Source organism: Oryctolagus cuniculus, chromosome 17 (assembly GCF_964237555.1).
Source record: "Oryctolagus cuniculus chromosome 17, mOryCun1.1, whole genome shotgun sequence".
NCBI lineage: Eukaryota > Metazoa > Chordata > Mammalia > Lagomorpha > Leporidae > Oryctolagus > Oryctolagus cuniculus.
The window spans coordinates 47284118-47302582 of NC_091448.1; the positions used below are offsets into that span (position 1 = coordinate 47284118).

Genomic DNA, 18465 nt, shown 5'->3' on the forward strand with positions numbered 1-18465 from the left:
CATCATCTGCTGCTTCCCAGCACGTTAGCAGGAGGCTGGATGGGCAGCAGAATAGCCGGGACTTGAACCAGCACCCCTATGTGGGATGTGGGTGTCCCAGGAGGCAGCTTAATCCGCTGCACCACGAAGCCTGCCCCTTCTGTAATATTTACCTGGAGACTTACATAGGGATTTTCACCTTAGGCTTAGGGTAACTAAGTCGACCTCTGACCCAGGCCTTTTCTCTCTCTGATCAAACCGGCCATCTCTGTCTTGGGTATCAGGTTCACTCGCCATTCATAATCCTAAATTTAAGCTTCAAACGCTTACTCAAACCAATGGTAGTTTTATCAAGACTTGGAGGCATTCTATCCTGAAATATTAAAATGGGGGCCTCCAAGATGACCTCAGCATCAGCTCCGCATTACGTATTTTGTTTTTTAAATATTTATTTTATTGGGAGTCGGTGTTGTCCTACAATGCTGGCATACCATATGGGCACCAGTTGTAATCCCAGCTGCTCCACTTCTGATCCAGCTCCCTGCTAATGTGCCTGGGAAAAGCAGCGGAGGATGGCCCAAGTGCTTGGGCCTCTGCACCCATGTGGGAGACCAGGAGGAAGCTCCTGGCTCCTGACTTTGGCCTGGCCCAGCCCCAGGCCTTGTGGCCATTTGGGGAGTAAACCAGCAGATGAAGGATCTCTCTCTCTCTTTCTCTTCTTTAACTCTGCCTTTCAAGGAAATAAAAAATTAATCTTAAAAAAATGAAAGGCAGAGTTAGAGAGAGGGAGAAACAGAAAAAATGAATCTGCTGATTCACTCTACAAATGGCTGCAAAGGCTGGGGCTGGGGTCAGGCCGAAGCCAGGAGCTTCATGCAGGTCTTCTACATGGGTGCAGGAACCCAAGGACTTGGGACATCTTCCGCTGCTTTCCCAGGCACATTAGTAACAAGCTGGATTGGAAGTGGAGCAGCCAGGACTGGAACGGGTGCAACATGGGATGCTGGCCACCACGCCACAATGCTGGTTCCCTTCTTAATTTTTAAAACAGCATTTCTCAACTTTGGCAAGACTGACACTTTGTACTTGATCATTCCTTGCCCAGGGGGTGAGGGATGGCAGTGGGGGCATTGTCCTGTGCACTGTGGAATGGGGAGCTGCACCTCTGGCTTCTACCCACCGGATATAGCCTCCTCCTAAAACTGTCTCCAGACAGCACCAAATGTTGTCTGAAGGCAAAAATCACTCCTGGCTGAAAACAACTGCTTAAAAAGGAATAGGATGCAGTCTAGGGAGAGGGCAGAGACCTTGGAGCTGACGGGGCTGGGAGTGAGAGAGCCAAGGGCAGAGTGATTAACAGGAGAGGAATGAGAAGGGAGGCTGTGGGGGTGGGCGGGTGCGGCTGCCTGGCAAGGCCTCCCTGGCCAAAGCGCTGCAGATCTGAGAGCTCTCCCTGGATCTCTGAGGAGTTTTAAGGACCCCTCCACAGAGGCAGTGGAGAAGTGCCAACACGGAAGGCAAGTAAGAGATATGGCGAGGGGTGCCCTGGCAGGGCGCTAGGGAAGGAGGACTCACCCGTTGAACAGGATTTGGGCCAGTTTGAAGAGCTCATGGCCCATTTCAACACTGGACGGGCCATGGCGAGCCTCAACCACTGTGAGACTCTTCTGCAGATGGGCAGCCGACTGCTGCCAGTCCCCTGTGAGAAGAGAAGACAGTCCCAGGCAATCGTGGGTAAGGAGAGATGGACAGGAGGGAGCACAGCCCCGGCTTAGCCTGAGAACCAAGCCGACAAGGCACCCAAGCAGCTTGGAAACACACATACCCAAGGCGGCGTAGGCCTGGGCGAGGTCGTCCTCGATTTCTCCCAGCACGCTGTGCTCTGCCCACAGGAAGCTCTCGGCATCACGCTGGCACCCCAACAGCTGCTGAATGGCTTTCTCTATCAAGACAAAGGGGAAAGCACCCCAGTCCTGGAAGTGAGAACCCAGAATCCCGGGCTGCACTGTCTATCTTGCTTTGTTTCCCCGAGGCACTGTGCCTACGCTGACAAAGCTGCTGAACATGGGGAAGGCATTTAGCCCAAGGGGTTGAGAGGTCTGCATCCCTGGGTGCTGGGTTCAATGCCTGACTCGTTACTGTACACCCATGAGGGCAATGGTAATGGCTCAAATGATGGGTTTCTGCCACCCACGTGGGAGATCTGGATTGAGTCCCTGCCCAGGCCCAGCTGTTGGGGCGTTTGGAGAGTGAACCAACAGATGGGAGATCGCTCGCTCTAATTAAAACAAAGGCCTGGGCATTTACCCTGTGCTTCCAACATCTGCTTTCCAAAGCAACCAACTTTACATCCCAGTGACTGAAATCTAGTTAAAGGTAAACTTTCCTCAAGTAGGGCAAATAATTTCCACTCCAGCTCTAAGGCAGGGTTCCCAAGGGCAACAAGGTGCCCCACAGCTACCTCTCTGAAACAAGCGGGGGATTTACAAGACTCCAAAAGTCCTACGGAAAGGCATACTGCAAAACATTAGGCATAGATTTCAACTTTTTTTTTTGGTATCAAAATAAATTCATCTTTTAAATCTTTTTTTTTTTTTTTCCATAAACGTTTTGAAGTGCCCCTGTATGCCCACTGCCCCCTAAAGGAGGCTGGTGCTGAGGGCAGTGACATCAGGCCCTCAAATTAAAACAAGTGACACTGAACTCTGGAAGTGTCCGGCGCTCATGGTGTGAGAGACAACCCTGCAGTCCCGAGGGGTCCTTTAACTAGGGATGTGATGCATAAGAAACAGCTCCATAATTCCTTGGGGTCTTTTTCAAGGACACAAGGCTAACTAAACTGGTCAGGACTGGATCTCATTGGCCTGTATGGCCATCTTGTGGCTGGGACGGGAATAATGAAACTCAACTCTTCAATCATTACTGAGTATCCTGGAGTCCAAGGCGGTATCAGAATGGATGAAGGAGAAGGCGCCGGAAGACCAACGCAGGGAGCTGGTCTCACCTAGCTCACCACTTCTGAGAAGCTCCCGGGCCAGCCCAGTCTGCCGCTGAAGGTCCTGCAGCCGAGCGGCCAGGTGATCTCTGCTGACGGCTTCCGTACAAGATCCGCTGCTGCAGCTCAGCACGTCACCGCCCTGTGGAAGGCGGTTTCATCCTTACCTCTAGATCGGAGCCATTCTTCACCATGAGGTGTGCTCACATGGCAGCTTGACCCACAGGAGAACACTGCCCCAGCACTACAGCCGCGAGGCCAAAGCCTGAGGGATCTGCTCTGACAGCTGCGGTTCTAACAAGAGCAGCAGCTGATCCCACCAAGAGACTTGGTTTTTATAGAACAGAAGTGGTAGCGCCCACGTTTCTTTCCATCTCCACAACCCCTGTCTTCTCTCTGTTGGGGGCTAGGACCCTGGATGACAAACATGCTTCTAGTAGCTACGAAGAAGCCACAAGGAAACCAACAGAAAGAGGTGTTAGGTGAAGCCCTCTCTTGGCTGAGCTTGGGGTGTGACGCTTCAGCTTTGACACACTGGCTCTGCACTCCGCCGTGGCTCTGGGACAGGACCTCGGCGCTGGCCATCTACCATCTTTTAGATGTTCTCATTTGGCGGCGGCAGCCTCATGTCTCTTGAGTTCCCTCCTTCCCTCCCTTACTGTCCCCTGTGAGCTGTCCACAGTGGAGGGGTGGGCATGTGGCCCCCAGGTGGCCTGCTCCTTGGGGCCAGCACTATTGCATAGTAGGTTAAGCCTCTGCCTGTGGTTCTAGGATCCCATATGGGTGCTGGTTCGAGTCCTAGCTGCTCCACTTCTGATCCAGCTCCCCGCTAATGGCCTGGGAAAGCAGTAGAAGATGGCCCAAGCATTTGAGCCCCTGCACCCATGTAGGAGACCCAGAAGTAGCTCCTGGCTCCTGGCTTCGGATTGGCCCAGCTCTGGCCATTGCGGGCATCTAGGGAGTGAGCCAGGTGACCTGCTCCTCTGCCCAAACGGCTGGAGGTTTTGCTTTCCTTCTAACATGGTTACCAGACCGGGGAACACAGCAGCATTCCTGCTCAGGCTGCTGTCAGGGTGGCATGTGTCCTCATCCTCCCAGGTGGGGAGGGCAGACGCTGCTGGCAGTGACCCTGCCACCCTGAGAGGGGAGTCTGTCTCAGAGGAGGCTAACATCAGAAATGAAGCTGAGTGAGGTAAGACAGAACAAATGGGTCCTGGTGATGTCATCTCAGCCCTTGGATCAATCTGTACCCCAAGTAGCCCTACTCTGGGACTCCCCCCTCCCCAAGCAACATTTTATTTAATGAACACAAATTTCGTTAAGTACAACTTTAGGAATATATTCTTCCCACCATACCCGCCCTCCCACTCATACTCCCACCATTCCTCCTCCTTCCTCTCCCCTTCTCAGTCCCATTCTCCATTAAGATTCATTTTCAATTAACTTTGTACACAGCAGACCAACTCTATATTAAGTAAAGATTTCAACAATTTGCGCATGCACACACACACACACACACACATAAACTGTTTGAAAACAAATTTTACAGTTAACTCTCATAATACAACTCATTAAGGACAGAGTCCTGCATGGGAAGTTAGTGCACAGTGACTCCTATTGTTAATTTAGCAGTTAAAATTCTTATGTATGATGTCAGTGACCACCCGAGGCTCTTGACATGAGCTGCAAAGGCTATGGAAGCCTTCTGAATCCACAAACTCCATCAGTATTTAGACAAGGCCATAAGCAAATTGGAAGTTCTCTCCTCCCTTCAGAGAAAAGTACATCCTTCTTTGATGGCCACTTCATTCCACTGGGGTCTCACTCACAGAGATCCTTCATAGAGAATATTTATTTATTTATTTTTTTGCCACACTGTCTTGGCTTTCCATCCCTGAAATGCTATCTTGGGCTTTTCAGCCAGACCAGGATGCCTTAAGGGCTGATTCTGAGGGCAGAGTGCTACTTAAAGCAATTGCCATTCTATGAGTCTGCTGTGTAGGCTGCTCTCTGGGACATTTCAATGATTTCCTTGGACCAACAAATTCTTGGTATTTTCTCACCCCCTGAACCAGTCTGGGTGGGATTTTCTGTCATTTGCAAGAGGAACATTACTGAACCCAATCTTTGCCTGCGGTTCCTTAGGGGTGGGGGGTGGCCATTGTATGGGGTGATGAGCTGAAATGGAAGCAGTGTTACTGCTCTCAGTGGCGCTAAGACTGTGGGGCTGGACTGCCGACTGCCAGGACACGTGGGGAGGGGGAAGGGCCCCATACCTGCAGGAGCGCTCTGCAACTGCTGCAGCAGAAGGCTTCCCACCTGGGTGCCGCAGCTGTTGCGTGAGCCTCAGTTTGACAAGCCAGACAGCTGCAGTTAAAGAAATACTGTGACTTCAGCTTCTGCTGCCTTGCAGCGATGCCCAGCCGGCTCACGTGAGGCCCTGGGGAGAGAGCACCCTTGGCTAGTATTTAAGGCAAGAGAGGGTCAAACAGAACCTGAGTGCTTTCAGCATAGCACAGCATCTGGACAATTAGTTGTTAGGCGGCAGGTGCCTTTCACTTAAATATATGTTGAATTAGTGACATGAGCTTCCAGGTTGTTGGGACAGGGCATAAAAGAAGCCAAGAAAACATCCCTTGCTCATTATCAGAAAGAAAGTTTTTAAGGATGAATCATGATGTGAGAGAGATGACAGCTTAGCCACAAGAGGGCTTCTTATAAGAGTGAGAAGGCTTCTTTTTTTTTGACCTAAGGATGCAGTACTTCTTATAGGAACTTGCCTGATGGCTTGCTCCTTTTTTTGAGATTACTGATTTGAGGGGCCGATGTTGTGGCATAGGGTGTTAAACAGCTGCCTGTGACACTGGCATCCTGTGTGTGCATTGGTTTGAGTCTCAGCTGCTTCACTTCCAAACCAGCTCCCTACTATTGCGCCTGGGAAAATGGCAGAAGATGGCTCAAGTACTTGGACCCCTGATACCCTTGTGAGAGATACAGATGGAGTTCTAGGTTCGTGGCTTCAGCCTAGCCCAGCCCCTGCCACTGCAGCCATTTGGGGGTGAACTAGTAGATGGAAGATCTATCTCTCACTTTCTTTCTCTGTCAGTCTGCCTTGCAAATAAATAAAATAAAGCTTTAAAAATTATTTAATCATAAGGCAGAGTGGCAGAGAGAAAGAGATACAGAGAGAAAGAGAGCCAAATACCCACAACAGCCAGGCTAAAGCCAGGAGCCAAGTACTCCATCCCAGTCTCTCTCATGGGTAGCAGGAACTCAAGTACTTGAGCTGTCCTCTGCTACCTCCTGGGTGCATTAGCAGGGAACTGGATCAGAAGTGGAGGAGCCAAGACTCAAACGGGGATCCCACGTGGTAGCTAAGGCCACTGAGCTGCCGCCCACCCTGGCTTGCTCCTTCTTAGCTGCCCTGTCCTTTCCTGCTGGAGGAGGCCAGGACAGTGGCAAGGGGCACAGCTCACCATAGCAGTGGAGAATTTCTTGCCCTCGTCTGATGTGCTGTGATGCCCGAACGGTGGCGACAGTGCCCACGAAGGACACGCTGGTGTTGGGGCTGCAGGAGTGGTTTAGGAGGCTGACAACAGGGAAGACGCCAGTGGCAAGGCGCACCTGCCGGCTGCTGGTAATGATGCCCTCTTTAGATCCTGAAAGTGCAAGAGGAAAAAGGACAAATGGGGCAGGACATTGGTCTTGGCTCTGCCAGCCATTCTGCAGATGAGCCGGTGGCTGGGCCTGAAGCCCATCTGGGTCAGGTGCCATAGCCAGATCCAAGACAAATCAGGCAGAGCATGACTCAGAGCAAACTCTGGTCCCTAGGAAGCAAGTGAACAAACACATGAGGAGTCCATTGGAATCCTACAACCTAACTAATGTGTTCCCATACCACAAAAACACCCAAGGATTAAAATTCAAAAAAAATTTAATAAAAAGGGAATTATCCGTAAGGAGCTTTCCAGACATAATGTTCACAAAGGCGCTGAAGCCAGAGCACCTGAGGCCGCTGCATATCAGCGTGCCTGGGATTAAGTCCCCTGCTGCTTCTGATCCAGTTTCCTGCTAACGCACCAGGGAAGCCGCAGATGTGGCTCAAGTACTTAGGTTCCTGCCACTTACACTGGAGAGACCTAGATGGAGATCCGGGTGCCTGGCTTCAGCCTGCCCCGGCCCCAGCTGTTCTGGTTATTTGGAAAGTGAACTAGCCGATGGAAAATTTCCTTCTCTGTCATTCTTTCAAATAAATAAATAAAACCTAAAAGAAAGAAAGAAAGAAAGAAAGAAAGAAAGAAAGAAAGAAAGAAAGAAAGAAAGAAAGAAACCAGAACACCTGTTGAGATTATTTCCGAAGACCTTTCTAGTCTAAGTGATTCTGAGTTTGTTTTGTTTTGTTTGAAACATTTATTTGAAAGGCAGAGTTACAGAGAGAGAGGTGCCTAGAAGGGATGCTGGCATGGCAGGTGGTGGCTTAACCCACTGTACCACAACACCAGGCCCTAAGTGCTTCTCTTTAACTGGTCTTTGGCTGGTTAATGAAACAAAGTTATGATCCCAAACCTTATATATTATATGTATATAACATATATATGTATTATATATAAGGTTTTATATATAGTTATTTTATATAATAACTCATGTCCCAAACTGTCATTTGCAAACAAAGTAAAGCAGAAACTAAGCAACACGATCGAGACTCGAGAAGGAAGAAAAAAGCCTATTGGCAGTAAGGCTGCTTCTGCACCAAGGCTCAGGCACCTAAAATCCACACGTGAGGACATCCACAGGCGTGTTCTCTGTTCTTGGGCACAGGTCTGTCCGCTCGTTTTTCAGATACTGCACTGACTGGTGTAGTTATTCAGTTTCTTAGGCCACAGTGGCTCAGGATGAGAGAACTAATAAGAGGAGAATACAAGAGGCAGGCTTTTCTGACAATGACAAAAAGAAACAGGTGACAGGCTGGAGGAGGACACGGAACATTCGTCTAAGTACAACAGCCGTAGGGCGAAGGAAAGCACTGGAGGCGCTCAAGTTCTACCACACCTGAACCATCTCGCTCGTCCAGAGGCCCCTAGACTGACAGCAGGCCTGCGTGGGTTTCTGTGATAGCCACACGTAGCCCAGGAGTAAATGCAGCACAGACATCCAGAGAGCCTTCAGGGATGTTCAGCAGCCTTGGCTTAAGCATGAAGAAAATTGCGTTTCCAACAAACTGGTTAAAATATGAAAGATACCGGTATTTAAAGGGAAACTCCAATTTTCTAGAAAACATCAGATAATTGTAGTATCACTATATACCAGGAATCTCAGCAAACCATTCACCAGGGAAATAAATAGTCTAGGTACAAATGTACAAGTGTGGTGAACAAAGAAGATACTGCAAACCCAAAAATGTTCTACAAAGGAAAACACCGAATGTAGGAGTAACGGTTCCTATGCAGACAATTCTATTATCTATTGCTATGGAGGATAAGAAAAGAACAAGAACGTACGATTCACAGGGAATCCAAATGACTCAATTCCACTCGATGGTTCTACAAATGGTATTAAAATCTTTCATCAGAGCTTCTCCTAAGTGCTAAACTGATTTTAGTTCCTGCCCCCTCCCCCGTCTGATGCCTACCTTCTGTTACATGCGCTAATGAGCAGAGAAAATGCTGACAGGTAGGCAGCAGGAAGGAGCAGTGCAGGGCACGAACACTTTGAATAATCAGTCTCTGCATAATTAAAAGCTGACTCGCATTCCCAGCTCCTGATAACTGGCAATCTATATTAGAACAGTTGCTAAAATTTTCCCAGAAAAAATTATCACAATCCAGTGAGTAATGTTAGCTTCGGGAGTTATTTATAGCTTACCCTCTAACAGCAGCAGGCCCAGGAACCGAGTGGGGTGTTTATGTCAGAGTTGAATCTCTCTCTAATTACTTCTAAAAGATTAAGTATTGACTTTTGAAAATTACTCAATATTTTGCATTAGTCATTTATTAGTAGAGATAGTAGAAAATGAAAATATGCATGTGCTTTGTTAACCAAATTGAATATGTGACATTTTATGTTTTTTAAAAAAGAGGGAGTGATTCTTTACTTCACCAAAAGGGCACCCGTCTAACACCCCTCCTGCATTTACAGTGGGATTGGAAAAAGAAAAAGATTCACTAGGGCCTGCAGCACAGCGAGTAAAGCTGCCTCTTACAACGCGGGGTCCCATGTGGAAGTGCTGGTTTTGAGCCCAGCTGCTCTGCTTCCAATCCAGTTCCCTCCTAATGCACCTGGGAGGAGGCAGAAGTGGCCCAAGTACTTGGGTCCCTGTCACTCATGTGGGAGCCCCGATGGAGTTCCTGGCTCCTGGTTTCATCCTGCCTGGCTGAGCCTGGGCTATTGCTGCCAGCTGGGGAGTGAACCAGAGGATCAAAGATCTTTCTTTATCTCTCTTTCTTCCCACCTCTTAGTCACTCTTTCACAGAAATAAATCTTTTTAAAAGAGATTCACATACTTCTAGAATATACCTACTGTGGTACATATTTTGCAAAGTGAGAAATCTGTGTGTGTGTCAAGCAATCACACACAATCACTAAAGATAGACTCCCTGATTGTTGGAGAGAGAAAGCTAAGGGCAGCAAGTTGGTCTGAAGCTAGAGAACCTCATTCAGCTTTGCTGTAACACGATGGAGCTACAACACAAACCATTCCCATTGAGACAGAGCCACACACGGCAGGATCTAGAACAGCATGGACGGCCAGTTCTGTCTCTTGAAACAGGCTTCTCAGGAAGTTTGATTAAGTAGGATTTATGCAAAGTTAATAACATACATTTTTATAGGTTTTTGCCAAAGTCTATCCTAGTTAACACTTTAATACTTCTTTTGTGTTACTAATGAAACAGCTGCTAATGAAATTCAATGAGAACACTAAATTGGGAGGTGTTGGAACCCCAAAGAAGTAATAAAAAGGGATATAACAAGATTAGAAACATGAGCAGACTAAAACAAAATTAGACAGAATTCAAAAATCAGAGTGAACATTGCCGATGGGTGACAAACCGGCACAACTTACCGGAGGACAACTGTGCAGTATGTACTGCGTGCCTTAAAATATCCATGTTAATAAATCTTAAAAAAATAATCCATGTTGATGGGGCTGGCGCTGTGGCGTAGTGGGTAAAGCTGCTGCCTGTAGTGCGGGTATCCAATATGGGCACTGGTTTGAGTCCCAGCTGCTCCATTTCTGATCCAGCTCTCTGTTATGGCCCAGATTGGCTCAGCTTTGGCCGTTGGTCATTTGGGGAATGAACTGGTGGATGGAAGATCTATCTCTCTCTCTGCCTCTCTTCCTCTGTGTAACTCTTTCAATTAAAAAAAAATCACATTGGGGGCTGGCACTGTGGCATAGTGGTTAAGAAAATTCCATACATCCGCACAGAAAGAAGACAGCAAACAAAATACACCAAGAGGTAACAGCTGCCTGATGGGACAAGGGAACTGTGTTTTCCTCTGTAATGGCCGGCATTTTACTTTAAAAAAAAAAAAATCATATATTCCTTTTGTTATCTTAGTTTTTTAAATAGTAAAAACAATTCAAACAATACCATTTTAAAATGTATTCATTTATTTATTATATTTATTTGAAAGGCAGACGCACACACACACAGGGAAAGAAAGAGAGAGAGAGAGAGAGAGAGGGAGGGAGAGAGAGAGGGAGGGAGGGAGAGAGGGAGGGAGGAAGAGAGGGAGGGAGAGAGGGAGGGAGAAAGAGAAAGAGAAAGAGAAAGAGAAAGAGAAAGAGAGAAAGAGAAAGAGAAAGAGAGAGAGAGAGAGAGAGAGGGAGGGAGAGAGAGAGATGGGTCCCATGTGCTGGTTCATCTCCCAAAGATCCACAACAGCTGGGGCGGAGTCAAGCTGAAGCCAGGAGCCTAGAACACTATCCAGATCTCCCGCATGGGCGGCAAGGACCCAAGCACTTTTGTCATCACCTGCTGCCTTCCAGGATGTGCACAGGCAGGAAGCCAGATTGGAAGCAGAGTAGCTGAGACTCAAACCAGGCATTCTGATATGGCACATGTGCAATCCAAGTGGCAACCTAAGCCACTGTGCCTACTGTCCGCCCAGTTTTTTCATTTTTTTAAACTTTTTTTTGTTTTTTTAGATTTACTTATTTATTCACTTGAAAGGCAGTGTTAGAGGAAGAGAGAGAGAAGTCTTCCTTCTGCTGGTTCACTCCCTAAATGGCCACAACAGCCAGGACTGGGCCAGACCAGAGGTGGGAGCGCCTTCCTGGTCTCCCAAGCATTTGAGACATCCTTTGCTGCTTTCTCAGGAACATTAGCAGAGAGCTGGATTGTAAGTAAGGTAGCTGGGAGTTGAACTGGTGCCAACACGAGATGCTGGTGTCGCAAGCAGTGGCTTTACCAGCTATGCCACAGTGCCAGCCCCATATTTTTTAATCTTTTTTAGAGTTTACTTTTATTTATTTGAAAGAGTGGGGGGGGGGGGGAGGAGAGGGAGGAGGAGGGGGAGGGGGAGGGGGAGGGGGAAGAGATCTTTGATCTACTGGTTCACTCCTCAATTGCCTCCAATAGCTGGGATAACACCAGGCCAAAGCCAGGAGCCAGGCACTCCATTTGGGTCTCCCACGTGGGTGTCAGGGACCCAAGTCCATGATCTGCTGCCTCCTAGGTTGCACATTAGCACGAAGCTGGATCAGAAGTAGAGGTTGGGGCCGGTGCCGTGGCTCACTAGGCTAATCCTCCGCCTTGCGACGCCGGCACACCAGGTTCTAGTCCTGGTCGGGGTGCCGGATTCTGTCCTAGTTGCCCCTCTTCCAGGCCAGCTCTCTGCTGTGGCCCGGGAGTGCAGTGGAGGATGGCCCAAGTGCTTGGGCCCTGCACCCCATGGGAGACCAGGAGAAGCACCTGGCTCCTGCCATCGGATCAGTGCGGTGCACTGGCCGCAGCACGCCAGCCGCGGCGGCCATTGGAGGGTGAACCAACAGCAAAGGAAGACCTTTCTCTCTGTCTCTCTCTCTGTCCACTCTGCTTGTCAAAAAAAAAAATCCTCTCTCTTCTTTCCTTCCTTGTTCCTTCTTCCTCTCTCTCTCTCTCTCTCTCTCTCTCTCTCTCTCTCTCTCTCTCGAAGTAGTAGTAGTAGTAGTAGTAGTAGTAGTAGTAGTAGAGGTTGGACTTGATTCCAGGCACTTTGATGTGGGATATGGTCATCTTCTCAAATGCCTGTAAGTCAAGACTTACCTACACAGAGAGGGAAGGAGAAGCAGAGAGAGAGAGAGGTCTTCCATCTGCTGGTTCACTCCCCAAATGGCCACAATGGTCAGAGCTGTGCCGATCTGAAGCCAGGAGCCAGGAACTTCCTCAGAGTCTCCCATGCAAGTGCAGGGGCCCAAGGACCTGGCCATCTTCTACTGCTTTCCCAGGCCATAGCAGAGAGCTGGATCTTGAACTGGCACCCATATGGGATGCTGGCGCCTCAGGCCAGGGCATTAACCTGCTGTGGGCCCCTCCAGATTCTTGCTAATGTGTATCCCGGGAGGCAGCAGGTGATGGCTCAAGTAGTTGGGTTCTTGCCACACATGTAAGAGACCAAGACTGAATTCCTAGAGCCTGGAGCCTGGCTTTGGCCCTGGCCCAGACCCAACTATCGTAGACATTTGAGGGATGACCAAGCCTGGGAGCTCACTTTCTCTATAGCTCTAAAAATGAAAAAATAAAAATAAAGTCTCTAATACCCTAAGACTATGTAATTGTTCGCTTACCTTTTTCTAGATATTTTATAGCTTAGTTTTAAAAGATTTAACCTTTGGGGCTGGCGCTGTGGCACAGCAGGTAAAGTGCTGCAGCACTGGCATCCCATATAGGCACAGGTTCCAGTCCTAACTGCTCCACTTCTGATCCAGCTCCTTGCTAATGCACCTGGGAAAACAGTGGAAGATGGTCCAGGTCTTTAGGCCCCTGCACCTACACAGGGGACCTGGAGGAAGCTCCTGGCTGTTATGGCCATTTGGGGAGTGAACCAGCGGATGGAAGATCTCTCTCTCTGCATCTCAAATAAATAAATCTTTAAAAGAAAAGAAAAAGGAAGCAACGGAATAGCAGAGGTGCCAAAAAACTATAAGACATATAAAAATATTGTATCTCCACTTACAAAACCACAGTCAAATACTACCCACAGCCATTGAATGGCTATAAAACAATCTAACTTCTTGCCGGCGCCGCGGCTCACTAGGCTAATCCTCCGCCTAGCGGCGCCGGCACACCGGGTTCTAGTCCCGGTCGGGGCGCCGGATTCTGTCCCGGTTGCCCCTCTTCCAAGCCAGCCCTCTGCTGTGGCCAGGGAGTGCAGTGGAGGATGGCCCAGGTGCTTGGGCCCTGCACCCCATGGGAGACCAGGAAAAAGCACCTGGCTCCTGGCTCCTGCCATCGGATCAGCGCGGTGCGCCGGCCGCAGCGCGCCGGCCGCGGCGGCCATTGGAGGGTGAACCAACGGCAAAGGAAGACCTTTCTCTCTGTCTCTCTCTCTCTCACTGTCCACTCTGCCTGTCAAAAAAAAAAAAAAAAAAAAAAAAAAAAAAACAATCTAACTTCTTAATTATTTGGAGAAAGAATCTAACACTTTTTGGAGGCTGTCATCAGTTTCATGTTTGTAATTATTGTGGCCTTCAAGCAGGTATGAAAGCTGATAGTAACAAGGCCATTCAGGACTCAAAAGGAAAAAAAAAAGGCTATTCTCACCCACTTACTGAAGATGACCTTGAGAATGCTATTGATTTCCAAGAAAAATCCAACTGCGACTTTCTTTGAAAAGGTATTAATGTTGATTAGAGGTTAATGCAGGGGAACTGCAGTTTTAGCGCTCAGTGTTTCCACCAAACATAGCATGGCCGTGCTTACCCTGTGCTTTGTCCACTCATTCACATACCTCCCAATTAAAGCACCTGCGTGTCCCTGGCAGAGACCCAGCCTGTGTCACACATCATTCCTTTACATCCGCTGTGCAGGACACGGCAGGCGGACCCAGGGTGTCTGTCTCTGCATTCCTACATTCACAGGTGACGCTGGGCTCCAGTTTCATTCTTGGGGTTGTAGACAGACGGGAAAGAGCTCTAGGTTCCCTCATGCTCTGGGACAGTTTACAAAGCACAGGAACAATCTGTTCCTGAGAGACTTTTTTTTTTTTAATTAAAAGTTAAAAAATACCAGGGCTGGCACTGTGGTGTATCGGGTTAAGCTGCCGCCTGCAGTGCCGGCATCCCATATGGACGATGGTTTGAGTCCCAGCTGCTCCACTTCTGATCCAGCTCTCTGCTATGGCCTGGGAAAGCAGTAGAAGATGGCCCAGGTCCTTGAGCCCCTGCACCCACACGGGAGACCCAGAAGAAGCTCCCGGCTCCTGGCTTTAGATCGGCACAGCTCTGGTCATGGGAGCCAATTGGGGAGTGAACCAGCGAATGGAAGACCTCTCTCTCTCTCTCTGCCTTTCAAATAAATAAATAAGGGCCGGCGCCGCGGCTCACTAGGCTAATCCTCCGCCTAGCGGCGCCGGCACACCGGGTTCTAGTCCCGGTCGGGGCGCCGGATTCTGTCCCGGTTGCCCCTCTTCCAGGCCAGCCCTCTGCTGTGGCCAGGGAGTGCAGTGGAGGATGGCCCAAGTGCTTGGGCCCTGCACCCCATGGGAGACCAGGAAAAGCACCTGGCTCCTGGCTCCTGCCATCGGATCAGCGCGGTGCGCCGGCTGCAGCGCGCCGGCCGCGGCGGCCATTGGAGGGTGAACCAACGGCAAAAGGAAGACCTTTCTCTCTGTCTCTCTCTCTCACTGTCCACTTTGCCTGTAAAACAATAAAAAAAAAAAAAAAAAAAAGTCTTTTTTTAAAAAAAAAGTTAAGAAAACATTCAAAGTTTGAAAGAACTCATATGGAAAAGAGTAGGTCTGATTTGTTTTTATAAATATTTCTATAACTTTTTTATAATTCTTAGACTTTTCTGTCATTCTGGGACTATTATGCAATTCTATTTTCTAAAAGGTTGTTTAGGGGCTGGCCCTGTGGCGTAGCAGATAAAGCCACTGCCTGCAGTACCAGCATCCCATATGCACACCGGTTGAAGTCCTGGCAGCTCCACTTCTGATCCAGCTCTCTGCTATGGCCTGGGAAAGCAGTAGAAGATGGCCCAAGTTCTTGGGCCCCTGCATCCACGTGGGAGACCTGGAAGAAGCTCCTGGCTCCGGGCTTCGGATCTGTGCAGCTCTGGCCATTGTGACCAACTGGGGAGTGAACCAGCGGATGAAGACCTCTCTCTGTCTCTTCCTTCTCTCTCTGTGTAATTCTGACTTTCAAATAAATAAATAAATCTTTAAAAAATAAATAAAAGGTTGTTTATATTTAAAAATAGTCTTCAATTATATTGACATTTTAAAATTTATAAATGAATTTATACTCATATTTTTGGCTCTATCCTCTTCATTGTTGCTAATTTTGTGAGATTTTTCCAAATACTTTTTTTTTTTTAAGATTTACTTATTTATTTGAGAGACACAGAATTACAGAGGGAGGGAAAGACAGAGAAAGAGATCTTTCATCCACTGGTTCACTCCCCAAATGGCCAGAATGGCTGAAGCCGGACCTGGCTGAAGCCAGGAGCCTGGAACACCATCTGGATCTCCCAAGTGGGTGGCAGGGACTCAAGCATTTGGGCCACCTTCTGCTGCTTTCCCAGGCACATTAGCAGGGAGCTGGATTATAAGCAGAACAGCTGGGACTCAAACCAGGGCTCATATGGGATGCCAGTGGCACAGGCAGTGACTTAACCTTCTTCAATACAACACTGGCCCACAGTTAGTATGATATTTTCAATTGATGATGGGTTCCCATAATGAGTTGAAGAGCATCTGTATTTATGTGGAACAGTTTTCCTTCACAATTAAAACTTTCAGTAACATGGATTTGAACTTTGTAAAGCATTTTTACAAACATAATTCTATAAAGTTAGGTGGTATGAAGCTAACCATTTTACAGATAAGGAAACTGAGGCAGAGTGGGCTCAAATAATTAATTCAAGACCATATAGCTTCTCATACTACTACAAAATAGCCATGTTTTTCCATTATAACCCTAATATGTTTGCACGCTACTATTTTCCTTTATAGGTCTTCTTAAATAGATTTATTTGAAAGGCAGAGAGACAGACGTAGACAAAGAGAGACAATGAGACAGACAGAAGGTCTCCCACATGAGTGGCAGGGACCCAAGTAATTGACCCGCGACCTGTTGCCTCCCAGGGAGTGCATTAGCAGGAAGCTGGGATTTGAAACAGGGCCAGACTGCAGCCTAGGCACTCTGATATGGGATGCGGGCATTCCAAGTGGCACCTTAATGACCATGCCAAGCACCTGCCCCTTCCTATGGTTCTCTTTCCGCAGACATCAGCTATGTCAAGAACACAGTAAGGCAGAAAGCTAGGTTCCCCCTTACCTGTCTGCTGGATGGTAGTTATGGCCTGGGCGTTACACTGCAGCTGCAGCATGTGCCGCAGCAGGGCCACGCCCCAGACATGCAAATCTGGACACAAATCAGGAGCCACTGCCGCCTTCAGCTTCGAGGATCTTAGGCCAGCTGTGAGGGCCTGAAAACCAGCTGCCTGGAGCTGCTTGCACAGCGCAGAAACGCTGAGAGCACACAGGAACTTGTGTTCGGGGCTATGGTTCTCAGTGTGGGGTAAAAGGTTGAAGACGGCATTATAATTATTTTCATACTTCCCATTAACACCACACCCAGGAATTGGGGTCTCAACTGCTGTGCCACTTGTTTCACGCTCTCCCAGCCCATTACTGAGCGTCTTGACTGGATCCTTGCTTTCAGGCACACAGACGGCCCTGCTATTAATCTCATCACAGAGCTTCCTGATGACTTCGCCGAAATTCTGAAATCTGGCTACGAGAGTCAGCCTCAGGGCAACGTGGCAGAAGATGCCGAGTGTGACCAGCAGCCCCCCAAGAGCACACTCTGCACTGTGGTACAGCTCCCAGGCCCGCTGCAAACACTCAAGGCTGCAATACTTGGCATAGCTGCATCCATCGCAGGGAACCGTGGCCAGAGTGTGCTTCAAGCATCGGTGACAGTAGAGGTCCCCGTTGGAAATTCTGGTATCCCACCTGCTCCCCAGGCCGTGAGGCAGGGGTGGCACCTCCCCGGGGATAAGGACACTCACAAAAGCATCCTCCTTCACCAGGAGTTCTCCCGGGAGAACATCCTTCGTGGCAACTAGGCAGCGGCCTTTTGAAGGGTCTGTGCCTAAACTGACAGATGATGATGCGCTGGAAACTTGCTCGCTCTCTTCCCTGAGGTCCACGTTCTCCAAGGCGTTGGCTAGCACCGCTGGGAAGGTTTCCATGACAGCCTCCTTGTCTCGTACCTTCATTTTCAGATGATGAAGGTTTCTCTGCAGAGTCTGAAAGGGGGAAAGTGCTAGACTTGCTTGGGAAGTGAGATTACTCTCAAGGTCGGTGATGGTCTGGCTCGCTTCCTGTGGTCTCCCCAGGGCCACCAGACACTCTGCCTTACGCAGCAGCATCTTAGGCAGCAGTTTTTCTGGGTACCCGTGCAGCTGTGCTCTGCCAATGTCTTCAAGACATGCCTGAAAGCAGAAGAGACATAACTAGAATGGCCCTTAGAGGGAAAGGCAGGGGTGGGGGTGAGGGGAGAGAAAGTCTCTCATCCACTGATTCACTCCCCAAATGGCTGCAATAGCCAAGTCTGGGCCAGACCAAAGCCAGAAGCCAGGAACCTCATGCTAGTCTCCCACATGGGTGGCAGGGGTCCATGGTGGCTTGGACCCCCTTCTGCTGCTTCTCAGGTGTGTCAGCAGGGAGCTGGATTGGAAGCAGAGTAGCCAGGACTTGAAGGGGTGCCCATATGGGATAGAGTTGTTACAAGCAGCATCTTAACCCACTGTTCCACAATGCTGGACCCCTAAGTTAGGGATTATTAACTGGGGCTGGCGCTGTGGTACAATGGGTTAAAGCCACAACCTGCAGCACTGGCATCCCATATGGGTGCCAGTTCAAGTCCCGGCTGCTCCACTTCCAATCCAGCTCCCAGATAACACATCTGGGAAAGCAGCAGAGGATGGCCCAAGTCCTTGGGCCCCTGTACCTACATGGGAGACCTGGAAGAAGCTCCTGGCTCTTGGCTTCGGATTGGCTCAGCTCTGGCCATTGCGACCATTTGCGGAGTGAACCAGCAGACGGAAGACCTCTCTCTGTCTCTACCTCTATTTCTTTCAAACACTGCCCCTGTTGCATGACCTTTTGCAAGCCATTTAATTTCTTGGTATCTTGATTTTCTTATCTGAAGAACAAGGATAATTATGTATCATGGGGTTGTTTTAAGGATAAATAAATTTATCTAGAATGCTGAAAGAAGTGCCTAGAACATAGTATATTCTCAATAAATGGTAATCATTATTATAAGAGGGGAAAAAACT

The 18465-nt window shown here is 48.7% G+C and overlaps 1 protein-coding gene across 4 annotated transcripts in view; it reads right to left on the reverse strand.

The window, feature by feature from the left end:
* The window catches only part of SMYD4 (SET and MYND domain containing 4), a 63558-nt gene that overhangs the window by 3591 nt on the left and 41502 nt on the right, over nt 1–18465 (reverse strand). For 2 of the 4 annotated variants that reach the window (XM_002719045.5, XM_070061184.1), the window contains 6 exons: nt 16455–17616; nt 6451–6633; nt 5251–5414; nt 2984–3116; nt 1805–1921; nt 1555–1678 (listed from right to left, as the gene is read on the reverse strand). In XM_002719045.5, the coding sequence (XP_002719091.2) occupies nt 1555–1678; nt 1805–1921; nt 2984–3116; nt 5251–5414; nt 6451–6633; nt 16455–17616 (1883 nt within the window). Of the gene's footprint in view, nt 1–1554; nt 1679–1804; nt 1922–2888; nt 3117–5250; nt 5415–6450; nt 6634–16454; nt 17617–18465 lie in introns of all 4 variants that reach the window. The other 2 variants (XR_011383626.1, XM_051824515.2) reach the window with 2 other exon arrangements.